This window comes from Cuculus canorus, chromosome 7 (assembly GCF_017976375.1).
Source record: "Cuculus canorus isolate bCucCan1 chromosome 7, bCucCan1.pri, whole genome shotgun sequence".
Lineage (NCBI taxonomy): Eukaryota > Metazoa > Chordata > Aves > Cuculiformes > Cuculidae > Cuculus > Cuculus canorus.
This window is the reverse complement of record NC_071407.1, coordinates 24,854,949-24,872,036: the sequence shown is the minus strand read 5'-3', so window position 1 is coordinate 24,872,036 and position 17,088 is coordinate 24,854,949. Positions and strand designations below refer to the sequence as shown.

Genomic DNA, 17,088 nt, shown 5'->3' with positions numbered 1-17,088 from the left:
TTGGCTCCCAAATGAAAACTAATCACCTATCTAAGGAATGTAAACAGGATTCCCACTCAGACACCCTTGACACTGCATAAGTAAGGGGACACAAGGCTGGCCAATGTATTACTCAGCACACAAGTATGTACCCACTAGACCTGAATCTGACCGCTCACTCAGCACCGTAAGCAAGCAGCAGAGGACCTGACAATCAGCAAGGGTCATTTGCTGTCATACATTATTAGAGGCTTTACTACTTTAAAACATGAGCAGGCACCGTGAATGAGTGCAACCACAAGCCCCTCTCCCTGTCCTACACACACGCCCCTACTCCAGATCCCCATCCACCATGAATTCTCTCTCTCCCTGGCATGCTCTCCACTGGCTGCAGCAGAGCTCAGGGGAGTTACGAAACACTGGATGTCAACCAAGGATATGCTTTAAATGTAGACAATTCTATAACCTGAAATAGGTGGTTTCTCTACTCTGTTTTTTATGGCCAAATGTGTTTATACAAAGGCCTTACCCACAATCAGCTGTACTCAGTATATTAAAAACCCATCTGCAATGAAGATTCAAAACAAATTGCCTTTTTCTTTTTCAAGAGTATAGAAGGGAGTATTGAGCTATTTTCTGCCTTTTGGGAGAGTGATTTGTGTTTATCTGGATACGGTTACATAGAGTTCAGTCCTCCACAATCCCCTTCAGTATCAAAGATTGTTTTGTTTATCAAAAAATTAAAGGGCTCAAACTGTGCATTTTGTATTCAGATAATCCCTCCCTCCCAATTTAGTGTTTGTGAGATTGAGAGATCCCTAATTAATAGGATTATCATATGGCTCATTCCGTTGGAGGCTTCATAAATATTTTATTAAGCTTGCATTTTGAGAAGCACTCGATACTGAGAGAGAGGTTAAGACCATGTCAGCCATCCCTGCTTACAAAAAACAAGATGAAGGGGAGTCATCTTTGCCTGATTTGTCCATCTCAGCTTCTTTTTAAAGAAAAACAGTAAACACTAAGTAAAGATCAGCACCTCTTTAACAGATATTTGAACTACATGAAAATACTGGGTAAGATGAGCAGGGGAGTCAACACTAAAGACATGAGATCTCCTGCTAAACATATGAGGAAGAACAAATAAAATCTATGAGCACTACTTACCTACAAAAAGCAAGTTCTCCAGCTGCAAGCAGCAACAGAACAAAACCTGTACCAATGAAGATTTCTACAGAAGCTTCTCTCGTACACTTTTAGTATAAAGTGGGTGTATAAATCAACTTTGGTTTCAGAGAAGGTGAATGCCTAGGAATTGAATGGCCTTGTTCTGCTTCCTAGAATCCTTAACACAGGAAGGACCTGCATCTGTTAAGAGCTAACCCAGAAGAGGCCATGAAGATGATCCAAGGGCTGGAGCACCTGTGCTATGAAAACAGGCTGAGAGAGTTGGGGTTGTTCAGCCTGGAGAAGAGAAGGCTCTGGGGAGACCTCAGAGCATCTTCCAGTACTGAAAGGGGCTAATGGAAAGCTGAGGAGGGGCTCTTGATCAGGGAGTGCAGGGATAGGATGAGGAGGAATGGTTTTAAGCTGAAATAGGGGAGATTTAGACGAGATATTGGGAAGGAATGTTTTCCTGTGAGGGTGGTGGGCGCTGGTGCAGGTTATCCAGAGAAGTGGTGGATGCCCCATCCCTGGAGGTGTTCAAGGCCAGGTTGCATGGGGCTTTGAGCAACCTGATCCAGTAGAAGGTGTCCCCACTCCTAGAGTTCCATATCCTTCTTATCTGGGGATTCCAGAACTGGACACGGGACTAATTTGACTCATTTGAGTAATTTACTTACTCACTGACTGTGGTTTTATAACACTTTTAATCAACTGACTTAGTATTTATTATTTTAATCTCTTAATCTATGCAGTGATAAAATCTCAAGGTGACTATTTAAAATGACCGCTGCATGAACTGACGCCACTGTGGAAGATTTAAGATTCGCACGACCGATTCTCATGGGCCCTACCGGCCAGCTAGACATCACTGAGATATTTCAAAGTCAACAGGAATAAACATTTCCCCACCCTCCTTTTTCATTCGCAGCACGTGCTTTGTAACCTGTCTATGTGCAACGCTTATGTGTGGTGCAAAAACAGTAAAGAGTGAACACCACCAGTGAGGAGAGTTTTCCCCTTCAGTAGATGATAGTAGAAGCCTGCACAGCTCAAGGCTCCAGGTATTAACAGTGCTATCACCTCTTCAAACAACTTTTTTAAAAATACCTTCCGCTTTTACAATCAGGTACAATGGTCCTGAAGTGCAAACGCTATGTAAGTCCTGCCTGCTACGGATTTGTTGTCGCACTAACACACATAACGGGAGGAACTGTTAGAATCACAGAAGGGTTTGAGCAACCTGACCCAGTGGGAGGTGTCCCAGACCACTGCAAGGCTTTAAGGTCCCTTCCAACTCAAACCATTCTATGATTCTAGGAGAACAGGGAAACATCATGCCATCCACTAATTTTGCCTGGTATTTGCTTGTATCATGGAAGGAAAATCAGGGATGGTGTTTGATTGAAGCCATATCTCTGGGTGTATTATGAGGAACAGTTTAAGAAAACCAGTCAGTCCTCTGCTGGGATCTTCTATGCATTGGGAGCCGAGCTGTCTCTTTCAGACGGTTGTGCCTGGGCCCTGGGCACCAGGAAAGCCCTCAGATTCCACTCTGTGCCTGCCTGAGCCAGCTTGGTGGCTCCATGGTGGACGGTGCATCAGAGCCACCTGAGCAGTGAGCACTCGGCAGATAACAGATTACTGCAGTCTTGAAAGAGACAGTTCTCGGGGGCTGTTGGACCTTCAATAAGCCCAAAATCATTTTGTGCTTTTGTTTGTATGGACAAAGAATTAAAGAAAAAGAGACTGCATCCTGAAGAACTAGCCTCCTTCAGCGTAGCCTGAAGAGTCTCCTGTGTCACGACAAACTAATTGCGTGTGTTAAGGGAAGGCTGTTACTTTGGCTTTTTCCACTGAACATCAAAAAAAAAAAACCCAAGGCTTGATTTTAAAGAACATACACTTACAAATACTGAGGGAATCAGCTACAAAGAGACCACACAGGCTGTTCCAGCCTTCCACAGAAGTCTGGGTTTTTTAAAGCGTAAATACACAGCCACCTCTTCAGTTTGCCCTTTCATCTATCCTGAAACACACACATGCACACTTCATTTCCTAACTAGCTGAGCATATACAAGTTTTAGGCTTGTAGCTTTAAAGCACTAAAAAAGATGAAGGCAAAACAGAACCTTGATCCTAGAAAAGAAGTCAGCAAGGATATTGTGGGTGTCTCACAAGTCACAGAGCTGGGAAGAAAGAAGCCCGTCCTGACCCTGTGTTGAAACCTGATATAGTTAAAGAGGCACACGGATCACCATTTATAGCATTTCTCCAGGGCTGGGGTGAGGGGCGAGGAGGGTGGCAGACAGTCCCAGGTTTGGCTGCAGGAGCCATGGGCTGCCAGTAAGGCTATAAATTTGCAGATGCTGGGCACCAAGGAAGGATGGTTTTCCTCCTCCTGTTGCAGCGCACCATCCACACCACTGGTGTGTTACCCACACATCTCTTCCAGAGAACAGCAGTGCTGCTTGTCTGCTGGCTGTGAAGAAAGGACAACCAACTGGAGATAAGGGAATAAAAGGCAGAGATGTTTCCGTCTGACTCTGCAGATAATCCCCAAAATGGACGGAGATGTGTTGATATGGCCATGTAAGGCACTGGTTTGCTCCTGATCCAATGTGAACCTAACAGTGTGCAGTTCAGTTCTCTGAGTGAACTGGAAATTACTCTTTGTGGTACAACATTAATTTGCCAGCTAATGACCTATCTCAACAAACAAGGTAAATGTCTCCAAGCTGGAAGTTTATGACACTATGACAGAGAGGCGAGTCTCCTCCAAAAAACTAGTCAGAGTTGGTGTTCTGCCTCTTTCTCCACTATGGCAAAGGGAACAGCACAAGATTTTGGAACCATGAAAAAGCAGAGAGCAGTCTCTATGCTAAATTCAACAACAACAACTAAGAAATCAGCCATTCCTCTCCAACAAAACTAGAAGCATTGCCACTTTCACAAAAGCAAAATGTATATTTTTGGTGTTCAGCCACTGTCTTGGTTAATGAGACTTCCCCAAGAATTGAAATCACAAGCATCCCTGTTCTCTTATTTGGGTTAGAGAACACAGGCATCATGAATTTATGAGTGTGACCAAGTAGAAGACCTCCTTGTCAGGCATCCTTTGCTGTCTGAGAGAACAGAGTAGCTACGTGAATACACACTAGCCCATCACAAAACCCCGAGCTTTCTTCCAGGCAGGATCAAACACAACGAATGCTGGGAAGTCTGACTTTCCTTCCTTCCCCTCAGCATTCATTGCTGAAGAAACATCCCAGCTGCTTACGTAAACCAGCAGTACATATAAATTAAGTTAGAAATTTAACTGACAGAGTAGCCATTACACAGACAAAAATATCTCTTTAAGGCTGGAAGAAGTGTAATTTGATATTCTTTTATCTAATTAAAATAATACAAGTTCTCTATGTACAGAAACCAACAGCTCTAGATAAAGGAACTGAGCAGCACCCTCTGTTTGTCCTCACTTGATCTAGAGGTCTGTTCTTACAGTTGAGTGGTTAAACTGTCCTGCAAGTCACTTTATTCTTCATCCTATGGGCTAGGATGGCCAAAAAGGACACCAATTTGTGCCAGTCAAGGGCATATCTTTTCTGAGCCAGATAGCTGTTTATAAGAAACTGGGATGAAATCCCAAAATTCATGTTTCATTCAGGCCTCTAAAGGGCCATGAGCTGCATTAACTTTCACCACAAAGTGATGAAAGAGAGAGAGAGCCACCACAGACGGAGGCTGGATTACGACCAGCAATTCCACAGGGACACATTCCTATTTCTGCCCCTTGACCTATGAACTGGCTTTGTTTGATTTATTCTGAAATCCTCTCTCATAAAGGAAACACAGAGGGAAAAATCAGCTGGTTTAGGTTTAAACTCTATTGTTTTTTTATATCCCCCAAAGCACCTGCATGGCCAGACTTGCAAATAAACACCTATTTTCTGTAATTTGCATTACATGACATTGTAGAAATTATAAACTTCTACTAATATCAAGGCAAACATGACAAAACATAGTGATGGAGACTGCTCAGACTAAGAGAATGGAAACAGATAATCACAGAATTGTAGAATATCTCTAGTTGGAAGGGACCTATAAGGATCATTGAGTTCAACTCCCTGCTCCTCATCACAGGAATACCTAAACCAAATCCCGTGACTAAGAGCATTGTCCAGATGCTCTTAGAAGCTTGGTGCTGTGACCACTTCCCTGGGTAGCCTGTTCCAGTGACAGACCACCCTCTCAGTGAAGAACCTTCTCCTAATGTCCAATGTGAACTTCCCCAACACAGTTTCATTCTATTTCTTCATATCCTATTCCTGGTCACCACAGAGAGGAGATCAGCCAGCTCTCCTCTGTTGCCCGCCTTGAGGAAGTTGTAAATAAACTAAAAGAAAAAAAAGTTCAAAGCTACAGACCAATCCAGTACCACCCCCATGCTTATTTCTTATCAGTTTTGTTGATTTAGGGTGCTTGCGTCTACAACGCACAGAAATCTATGAACAGCAAAATGCTGAACTCCCTCAGGAAGCAACAGGCACAAGTCCCACGAACTAGATGATCTTTAAGGTCCCTTCTGACCCAAACCATTCCATGATTCTATGATGATTCTGTGAAAAGTAGAAAAGCATGTTTTTGACTCGTTAATACAAACATAGAAATGAAACAGCAGGACTCTGGCCTGACCCAACAGAGAAAACTGCTCAGACAACAGGGAAAAAATGGTTTGGGAACATTATTTCACAGAACAATGTATTTCTGTTTTTCCAATACACTTCAGTAAATTTCAAACAGCTCTGAAGAGATTAGCTTTGAAGCTCATCTCACGGATCCAGCTGGGATAACCTGTCTTCAAAACACCTCTGCGCTGCTTGCATTTATGCACCTGTTTGCTGCATACATGGATTTCGAGATAAAAACACAGTGACACGAGAAACCATTCTCTTCCTCACCACCTCCACACAAAAGATAGCTGCTATGAATTTTTCGTAGGAATTCTTGCATGCGGAGGAGAACGTACATGAGGGGAGAATACAGGCTGCCTACACTGCCAGATAGCACAGCTGAGAAGGGGAAGAGCAGGGCAAGATGGCATCTGATTGCTCCATCCTTGCCTTTGGAGTTTCAGTTGGTTATCGAAGCATTTGTAAGCACAGTTATAGTGGAGAAAACCATAAATAAGACTTAGACCCCACTGCATTTGAGTGCATTATAAGGGCCCTTCATCTTCACAAACAGATGCTTCTGAAAACTTCACCTTGCAAACAGAAGTTTTCACACCTCTGCGCACACTGGTTACCCCGAGCATTAGAGGAATGTCAGCAGTCCAAGCCCAAGTCTTCAGGCAGAGCAGGTCTCAGGGCAGACACTGGATCATAATCAAAACTGACCCAACAAAATGTTGGATTACTGTGCACAAGCATGATGGCTGCCTGCTGCAATGCCTTCAGGGCAAAGCTGCCAGGACCAGCACCGCTCTGCTTTCAGTGAGACAGATCTGTTGAGTCTCCAGGCTGACGGTTTCTCCAAAAGGATAGAGGGAAAGCTTGGCTTTTGAGGGTTAAACACCAGCTCTTGCAGCAGATATGCTTCTCTTCAATAAAATGACAATGTCTCATTCCCACCAGCCTTCTCCCCTCTAAAAGGCGAGGACACTCATTAAGCAACAGGTAACCATAATGCACCCTTCCATACAATAACTCAACTCTTTATCTAACAGCAATGGTCTCTGCCTTCATCTTACCTGTTTTATGCACTGCAGCCGGTCATTGGTCTGCTGTATGTGCCTGTCCATAGAATTCATTTTGATTGTCTCCACTTGGCTTCTACCTGAAAGCCATTAAAATCCCTCGATCTGCAAGACAAAAAGGACAATAAAGATCACTGAGCATAGTTCATGTACTTCTACCACCTGAAACATCCAGCGAAGATGCCTGCAGAAACATCCCGAGCACACTGTGAATAATGCCAATATCAATGACGGTATGGCTTTTGCATGGACAAGGGCATGGAGATTCTTCCTAATACTCCTCTAAGAGAAAAAACCTTCAATGAATATTATATTATTTCGATACAGCACAGAATTATATCACAAAAAAAACCCCATAAAATGTGTGTTATGAAGACTCTGCATTTCTATATTGAAAATAAAAGCAACAGGCATACTTTGGACCCTCCTCCAACTAGCAAATCTGTTTAACGAGCCCTTGAAATGATCAGGGAGACAGAGAGTGACTGGGATTCACAACTCAACCAAGAATTTCAGAACGCAAAACCCAGTGCATATGGAAGAGGCCTGACGTTCAAACCAAAGGGCCAAGCAGTTCCTGCTTTCTGGAAAAACTGGGCACAAACGGCTCTGCTGATCTGAAAGGTAGGAATGACCAAAATGCCACCGAACCTTGGACCAAGAGCAAGACACTAAAAGCACAAGTGGGAGTAAGTAAGCCTCCTGGTCTGGTCATGGTTCACATTTCACTGGGTTCCTTCCATTCTCCCTCTCTGGCCTTGCCTTACAGTTTTCCTATAGTGGCAGAACAGGAAATCATAAAGAGAGAAGCCAACAACTCATCAACAGTTTCAACCCATGATTCGTATTACCCAATGGCTTTGCACCATGACTTCCATCTATTGGCGTTTTAAGCACAACTACACAAGACTCCAGTCCAGACTTAATGTGAACAGTTTCAAATGTCTGTTTCTGTAATTCCCTTCTCCGGGCCACAGACATGCTTCACACACACATGTACACTCTGTTGTTTCACTTTCATGGCATTTGAAACAGAAATGAAATCATAGATGTTGTGCATTGTAACATGAAAACAGTCTTTGCCTACGAATTCCTGTATACTTCTACTGCGACAAAGCAGTGAAGTCTAGGCTTTTCCCTTGTGTTCATGAACAGGGAGTGAGCAGAGGTTCAGAAATACATACCCTAACACTGTATTTATATGAAACATTATACTATCACGAGCAATGACCTGGACTCGCACAGAAACCTCTCCCTCATGTGCTGCTGCAGAGCAACTGAGCAGTTTGTTACTCAGAGAGCTGCCCACTGCAAAAATTCCTTTCTAATCCTTACACACACCTACAAGACAGCAAATTTTCCAGGTATTTGTTTGGTTAGAGAGCAGCTGGCCACTCACCATCCCTACTACACATGATTTAGTATCTTCCAGTACTTAAAGAAGGCCTACAGGAAAGCTGAGGAGGGGCTCTTTATCAGGGAGTGCAGGGATAGGACAAGGGCTGGTTTTAAGCTGAAAGAGTAGACGAGATCTTAGGAAGAAATGTTTTGCTGCGAGGGTGGGGAGGTGCTGGCACAGGTTGCCCAGTGAAGTCGTGGTTGCCCCATCCCTGGAGGTGTTCAAGGCTGGGTTGGATGGGGCTTGGAGCATCCTGATCCAGTGGGAGGTGATTCTATGGTCTTGTCAGTAAAGCACCTCGACAAGTCCAACACTGGCCATACTCAAGGGGAACACTGTTCCCCTTGGTGGGAACCCTGACTGCACAGCTGTCACAGTATGATGAAGTCCAGACCACAGCATCCGTGTGCATCCCACACACCCAGGCTGCCTGAGATTTCTGTCCCTCACTGATAATGTTCCACAATGGCTCCTACCGGATTAGACACAGGGAAAGAAATCTTTTCTGCTAGACAGCTAAATGAGGTCTTGTAACAGCAGCTCAAGCTCTTCATCTCCACACTCTAGACACAAGAGGGTTCAATAAAGCACTCCTGTCAATAAATTATAATACTTATGAAATAGAAAAGCCAGTTTCACATACAAGTATTATCGTTTGATTATGCCAGTGCCACCTTCTCAATATCAAATGCCATCCAAAAGTCCCTTAACAAACGTAAATTGACATATTTTATTAAAAGCAAGTAACAGAGTCTTATCTGCCTGCAAGACCCCTAAACAGCCTTCGGGAGTCACGAAGCTTAATCTCTCAATGGACAGCAGAGGTATTTATTAAGAGATAAACTAGCCCAGACACGACACTGCTTCAGCAGTGATCCATCTTAGGAGCTGGGACATATCTGCATTTTAATGGAGCATCAGGGCAGACGGAGAAGGGCATGCTGAAAACAAACACACACACATAGATTTTTGTGGAAATATTTCAAGAAATCCAAACTGAGACAGATTTTTTCTTTAAAATAGTTAAACCAATTTTGCTTAATGAGCCACTAAGCAAAATATTCTGTTTCTGGTTAACTTAGTAACACAATTTTTGTCTATTTTGGCATCACCTATTCAAACTCCTTAGTGCCATGCAGCCACACAGAGAAACTGGGAGCCGAGTTGCGAAGAGTTTCTATCCCAAGCAACAGACACATAGACATACTCTATACTGCCAGAAAACACAATTCTCGAGTCAAGTCAGATATACCAACACTCAAACTCATGGCTAGCGGCAACAGGAGCTGCTGCTGGTGTTACAGGCAATAAACTTCAGGCTGGGAGATTGCAGAGAGATTTGACAGAGACAAAGAAAACAACTTGCATTCGTGTACCATCACTCATGCCAAAAAACTATCCTGCATGGTGAATTTTGAACTGTACATACAATACCACCCCAGTTCTCTGCCTTTCAGTCACCCATAAACAACACCGAAGGTTGTGATCAGCTACCTGAACCACAGCTTACTATTGCACTTGTCCAAATTGTCATTTGGACAGCTTCTCAGAGTCCATTTGGAGAAGCAAAAGACAGAGCACACAAAAGGCACTCGCAGGGCTGAGCAGGAGCCTGATGGGGCTCTGGGAGACAGGACTGGGAGTGCAGTCCCCTGTTCTCCTACGCAGGCGTGTCATACAATTTCTGTCATAAAGTCTTCAAATTCAGTCTAAAAATAGTTCCGCTTTTAACACCCAATGGCTCCCATTGAGACGTGCTCTCCGATTCTCACTCTTCTGGTAGTAGCTAGAAGTATTTTCGCTTCAGTCTGACTTGTTCTCATGCCACTGGTGCTCTATGGCTAAGAGAGTCTTTGCCCTGCCTGGATTCCTCCATTTAGAATGGTTTGTGTTGGAAGGGACATTAAAGTCTAACCACTTCCATACCCCTGCCATGGGCAGGGACACCTCCCACTGGATCAGGTTGCTCAAAGCCTCATCCAATCTGGCCTTGAACGCCTCCAGGGATGGGGCAGCCACCACTTCTCTGGGCAGTCATGCCAGCGCCTCACCGCTCTCATGAGAAAACATTTCTTCCTAACGTCTCATCTCAGTCTCCCCTCTTTCAGCTTGAAACCATTTCCCCTTGTCCTATCCTTGCACTCTGATGAAGAGCCCCTCCCCAGCTGTCATGGAGCCCCCCCTCACTGCATGGACGAGCATCCACCAGCCCTTCACTGTTCGCTGCTTTCACCAGCCCAAATTCATTTATTCTATTCTGGTCAAGAGAAGCCCCTCAGTTCGCTAACTGTCCTGGGCAAGAAACCGCTGTTGCATGAACTGAACAGTCAAAATTCTACACATAAAGCCTCATCACACACGATGCCAATAACATTTCGTGCTTTTAATATCCTGACTCACTTCCCTCCCAAGACTAATTTTTACCTCTCTCTTAGATACATTGTATGAGCATCAAACAAAATAATTTTTTCAGTGAGCATTACTGGCTCTAAGTCATTTCTGCTATAAAAAACACAGACCTCATTAGCAGAAAACCATTTTCATCTGGAAATTATTCTTTTATAGGCCTCAGAATTAACAGATTAAACATGGAAAGTGAGAATTATCATATGGATCTTAAGTTTCACCAAGGCAGAGTAACTACCATTACACTGATTTGCCTGGAAAAAAAAAAACCCTGCAGAATTAAATTTCTTGTAACAATACTGGAACAAGGCCAGGTTGGATGGGGTCTTGAGCAGCCCGGTCCAGTGGAAGGTGTCTTTGCCCATGGCAGGGGGTTGGAACTGGATGATCTTTAAGGTCCCTTCCAACCCAAATCATTCTATGGTTCTACGATACCAACTACACAGGTACCACCATTCTCTGGTCTGGCTCCCCGCATCCACATCTTGAAACTCAAGAAAATGTCCTTTCTGTTGATCTCACACTGTCTTAGAAGTAGCAGTAAGATCACTGTACTTGCAAATAATGGTGCTTAAGATACAGAACGACTGGCAGGGCTGAATAAGAGCAGAGCACTTATCAGGTCCCAAGTGAAAAATGACTTTGCCAGGTCCCCCTGGTGTACCCACATGAGAAACCCTGCCGGGATTCAAGCGCTGCAAACAGCTCAAGAGACAGCAAGGCATATTGCTGATGGGGATTAAGAATACTGGCGGGGTGGGATAGAAAAAGGAATTTTAGCCAATGCTTCATAACAAATCCCCTCTGTTCAGTGCACGTGTTAGCCAGAAAGGTCGTACGCTACTGCTTTATATGCTAACTCCATCCAAAGTGATATACAAAAAAAGAAGTGTTCTCAGCACCTTCTAGTAATTCAGTAATAAAAAGCCTCATTCTCCTGGTATCTTTTCTGAGGAAAAGACCCAATCTCTCTCTCTTAAACAAAAAAAAAGAAAGAAAGAAAAAAATCATGTGAATTATTCTTTGCCTTTCTCCTTCCCTCCCCTCTAGCATGTGAGTTTATAGCCCAAGGCAGTAATTAAAGGGCCCTCATTTCCATATTTATGATGTCTCAAAAATGGAGAGTGTGTTTTTTTTTTAAAGGAACAGATGTATTGACCTGTTAGACTTTTTTTTAACCCTAAACATACAGAATCTTTTTCATTAAACGACTACTACAAACCCTTCTCCAAAACTAAAATTGTGCACTGGCTGTAAGAAAGAACACTTCACAACCCTCTGCCACTTTCTTTGGTGAGAAATTGGACTTTCAGTAATGCATACGAGGACAGGCTGAGAGAGTTGGGATTTTTCAGCCTGGAGAAGGCTCCACGGAGACCTTATAGCTGCCTTCCAGTACTGAAAGGCGCTACAGGAAAGCTGAGGAAGGACTCTTGACTGGGAGTGCAGGGACAGGACAAGAGGAAATGGTTTAAAGGTGAAAGAGGAGTGATTTAGATGAGATCTTAGGAAGAAATATTTTCTTGTGAGGGTGGCGAGACACTGGCCCAGGTTGCTCAGGGAAGCTGTGGATAACCCATCCCTGGAGGCGTTCAAGGCCAGGTTGGATGGGGCTTGGAGCAACCTGATCCAGTATGAGGTGTCCCTGTCCACAGCAGGCGGCTGGAACTGGGTGGGCTTTGAGGTCCCTTCCAACCCAAACATTTTATGCTTCTATGATTTAAGAAGAGCAGTTTAGCAAAGCATAGTCCCTACCAGTTCCTAAAGCAGCCTAAACAGCCTCTTCAAAAACCCAATCCAAAAGTTTCAGCACTGCTTCCGTACAGATGCAAACTGCAGTGCGTTTGTAGATAAGGGTGGTTTCAATCCTCCTTTTGGAAGCGCTCTCTTCACGGCCAGGGCTGCCACCCACATCCAGAGCTCTGCCATTCCAGGAGCACTGGAACGGCTCCCCAGGGAAGCAGCCCTGGTGCCCAGCCTGCCAATAGCACAGAGGCGTTTGGCCAATGTCCTCGGACACACGGTGTGAATGTTGGGGTTGTCCTGTGTGGGATGGGAGTTGGACTCATGATCCTTGTGGATCCTCTCCAGCTCAGGGCACGCTGTGATTCTACAACTTGGTGTCATCGTCAAACTGAGCGAGGGCGCGTGCAATCCTCTCATCCAGATCATGGATAAAGATGTTAAAGGAGACTGGCCAACAGCTGCTCAACCCCAGCAGCTTGCAAACACCCCATTCTCCTTCCAAGCGCATCCTGATTCAGAACAGAAGCTGGTTAACACCATTTATTCCATCAGCTAAAGGGAATTAGTCCCTGCGCATCTGCTGAGGGCACACAATCTGTATGTAATCAATGCCTCTGACCGAGCCCCGAGCCGGGGGGGGCTCCGGGAGAGCGGCTGCGGCTGCAGCGCCGCTCGCTCCCCGCCGCGCCGGCAGAGGGCGCTGCAGCGCCGCGCCCGAGCGGAGCCGAACCCAGCCGGACAGCGCCGAGGCAACCCTAGCGCTGCCGAACACAACCGAACGGCGCCGAGCAGAGCCGATCTCTCCCGAGCCCTGCCGAGTTGTGCCGAACGTCGCCGAGCCGAGCCCGGGCGGGAACAGCGCAGCTGCCCCGGGCAGCCCCGTCGCCTCCAGACCCGCCCCGGCCCTCAGCAGCAAAAAGCGGCAGTTCAGAGACAGAACGCCTCTAATCCCACTTGTCATTTTCCTTGAAACTACCCATGGCGGGGGGTTGGAACTCGGTGATCTTTGAGGTCCCTTCCAACACAAACTATTCTATGATTCTATGATTCTATGATTCTAAACCGCTGAGTTTTGGGGCTGTTGGAGGACACCTCGGTGAGTTTACACAGATACGAGTTATCAAAATGCATGGATTCTCCTTTCCAGGAGGAGGCCAGTGCCCACAGCAAGCCCAGCCCACGCACACCGAGCATCACGCCCCAAAACGCATGTTGAAGACCAGGCTGAACGGGGCTTGGAGCCACCTGACCCGGTACCGGAAGGTGTCCCTGCCCATGGTAGGAATGGATGACCTTCATGGTCCCTTCCAACCCAAATCATTCTGTGATTCTAATTCTCCATTTCAATACCAGGCCAGAGTGGATGCGCCATCCCTGGGAACATTCCAGGTCAGGTTGGATGGGGCTCCGAGCAACCTGATCTGGTTAAAGATGTCCCTGCTTCTGCAGGGGGGTTGGAATGGATGACCTTCACGGTCCCTTCTAACCCAAACCATTCTATGATTGCGATTCTCTGTTTCAATACCAGCCCAGTGCCCACAGTGGAACCGACCCCGCACATACCTGGAGTCAGACCCCAAAGCATGCAGGTCAGGTGGTGCAGCACAGCACGTAGACACTCACACAGGCACAGACACACAGGCGTACGTCCTCACACTGTACAAAAAGGACTAAGTCCGTTTTTCGGTAAGAGAATTCTCAAAGATGCTCTTAAAGATTTCAGTACTTAAAGGGGGCTTGAAAGAAAGATGAGGACAGACTTTTCAGCAGGGCCTGCACCATTAAGACAAGGGGGAATGGTTTTAAACTAAAAGAGATGTTTTAAGCTAGACATTAGGAGGAAATTTTTTACACTAAGGGTGGTAAAACACTGTCACAAGTTGCCAAGAAAGATGGTAGATGCCCCATCCCTGGAAACATTCAAGGTCATGTTGGATGGGGCTCTGAAAACCCTGATTGAGTTGAAGACGTCCCTGCTTGCTACGGGGAGGTCCTTCACAGTCCCTTCCAATCCAAACCATTCTGATGATATTTTCCTTTTGATATTAAAACTAGAAGAAGTTTAATATCCATCCATGACAACTATTTTATTTCCCCTGCTAGATACACTGCTTGGGAGGGGGGGAGCATAAAATGTCAGGTGAAAGGCCATTTTAATCATCAAACACTTGAGAAAGGAAGTTGTTTTAATAAAGATTTGTTTACCATAAGCTGCTAAATAGCTACTGCTGTTGGCTCTGAGCTATTAAAAAGGGCCAGATGTGAGACAAAGCAACGTTTGTTATGCTGGGGGAGGAAGAATAGATATTTGTGCTGTGCTGCTTTCCATTGTTGCTCTACAAATGTGCAGTAATCCCCAGAAGACTTTCTATCATCTTTGACTGCGAGAGGGGGGAAAGCGAGCGCGCGTGTGTGTGTGCTGCCAGCAGGCAGAGCTTCAGTGAGGTGGGAGCGGGTTCGTGTAATTTATTGTGGTTTGAGCTGCAAGGGCTGGCAGTTTTGTCGGGTTTAAAGAAGCTGTTTCCGCAGCAGTGTGCTTGGAAGCATTTTTATATACAGAGCCTATTATATGCAGGCATGAACAGCCAGCCGGATACACACAAAAGCAAACCCACACATGCTTTTGAAAAAAAAAAAAAAAAAAGACAGCATGACAGCTTGCATAAGCAAGCCTGCTGGACTCCTCTGGGAGGAGGAGCGGCGGTGCGCAGAAGTTGTTCAATCATGAAGCACATCTGCAGCCTGATTACAAAAGCAAAGGTGGTAGGGCGAGCTGGAAGCGCACACACGGCATTAGGATATGAGCTATGCTTAAGGCACAGCCATAAAAAAGCCCAAACCAAACGACAACCCCCCTCCAGCTAAGATGGGGATTGCAGGGATGTAAAAGTACCACATCTCTAGCTAAGGAGAGCGCTCTTGAGACCCTGCACATGTTGGTCACTGGCCAGCACTAACAGTAAAGCACATGAACTGCCTCCTGCGCTGGCAGCCCTCACCTCCAGCCCGCTGGCTAAAATGACTGGTTTCCTCAGAGCGAGAGCAGCATCTGCAGATCCTGGTTTCGGATAATTGCCCTGCTGCATGCTTATATTACAAGGTTGGTTTCCCTGCATTCCACCCAGCTCCTGGTGTCATCAGCTCTGTCAGCTTGTTATCTTTAGGGAAAGCAAGGAGGGAAAAGGACACTGCAGTTTAAAACAGCAAGAGGTAATAACAAAATTAAAGGCAAAAGTGCAGAGAAGCGTGCTCCTGCGGAGTGGGGGCTGACAGACCTGCTGTAGTGCTCTCAGAGGCTTTGCACACTCCAACATAGACAGATCTGCTAGAACAAACATTGACAGTTCCACAGCAGAATCCACTGATCCAGTGGTTTATTAAATGTACTGTAGCTTGCAGGTAAGAATTGCTAATTCTCAACGGGACAGCTACAAGCAAATGAGCCATCCCTAAAAGCTTGCAGGGTTGCACTCAAATCATTTCATAACCAGCGTCCCTGATCAGTCATACAACAATGCTGTAAAAAAACCCTCCCTGATAAATTGCAAATTCCTAAACAGAGGCAGAATCCAGCATCTCTTCCCACCTTTCGGGCGTAGTGAGATGATTGCAGAGGAAATCAGGTGAGCACAAGAACTGAAAAGGATTTGCATTCTAGCATGTGATGCCCACTTATTTGCCTAATGAGAGCTCAGTTCTTTCAGAGGTTCTGTGGTAAGACGTAAAGTATTTGTGGAAAATGCTTTGTGTTTGCCTACCAAACACTGCAATAAGCACCGAGTGTTGCTAACATCATCTGGCTTACAGGCCTTATGGGGGTTGAGCTTACGGACGTGCTACAAAGAACGTGTATGAACAGTAAACTTTTTCCTGCTTTTGCTAGACATTCATCAGCTACTAAAGAAAGCCAACCGGTTTTGACATATTCATCCAAGTTATTTGCTCAAAACTTAAAAGATGAGCTAAAGAAGATGACCTAATACAAGCATTTTCTAAAGGTCCAGAGAAAACAGTAACGACTCAATCTATCTGTGTAAAGATGCTCTCAGAAGCAGGAGAAAAGAGATGGAGAAGTAGCACTAGCAGCAAATATTTTCAACAATAACCTATCAAAAAGTGAAGATGCTATTTTGTATTTGCTACGCTCCCATAACATTTCTCTCGAACCAGACAGCCTGCTATATAACAGAGGTTTTTATATACCTCTTGGGACAGACCAAAGAAGCGCTCCTACCAAGAAACATCTCAAGCCCACTGTGAATTAGAAACGAGAAGGATTTGCATTCTGACACTGAATGTCCTCTTACTTATCTGATGAAACCAGGCATGTTTTGGAAGCTCACTGTAGGATTTGAAGGAAATTGTCTGCTGATTCCTTCTTGTGATACTGCATCACCACAACTTATTCTACTCATTTCTGGGTGGCAACACAAAGAACGTAACAATCCCCCTTCCCCAAACCATACTGCACCTGATAAAGGAATGAGAATTGATTTGGACTCCTTTTTTTTTTTTTTCCTAAGTTTAGCATGCTGAAGAAGGCATGTAGTCAAAGTAGACGGTAATTTCTCTTTATGGTCTATAAACATAAGATTTATTCACCTCCTCTTTCAGCCTATGATAACTAAGAAATTGC

The 17,088-nt window shown here is 45.0% G+C and overlaps 1 protein-coding gene across 6 annotated transcripts in view; it reads right to left on the bottom strand.

Annotated features, from left to right (window-relative positions):
- Positions 1 to 17,088, bottom strand: part of ZMIZ1 (zinc finger MIZ-type containing 1) — a 362,798-nt gene that overhangs the window by 155,523 nt on the left and 190,187 nt on the right. For all 6 annotated transcript variants that reach the window (XM_054070990.1, XM_054070994.1, XM_054070991.1 and 3 more), the window contains exon 4: positions 6,896 to 7,006. In XM_054070990.1, the coding sequence (XP_053926965.1) occupies positions 6,896 to 6,955 (60 nt within the window). In that variant the 5' untranslated portion in view covers positions 6,956 to 7,006. The remainder of the gene's footprint in view (positions 1 to 6,895; positions 7,007 to 17,088) is intronic.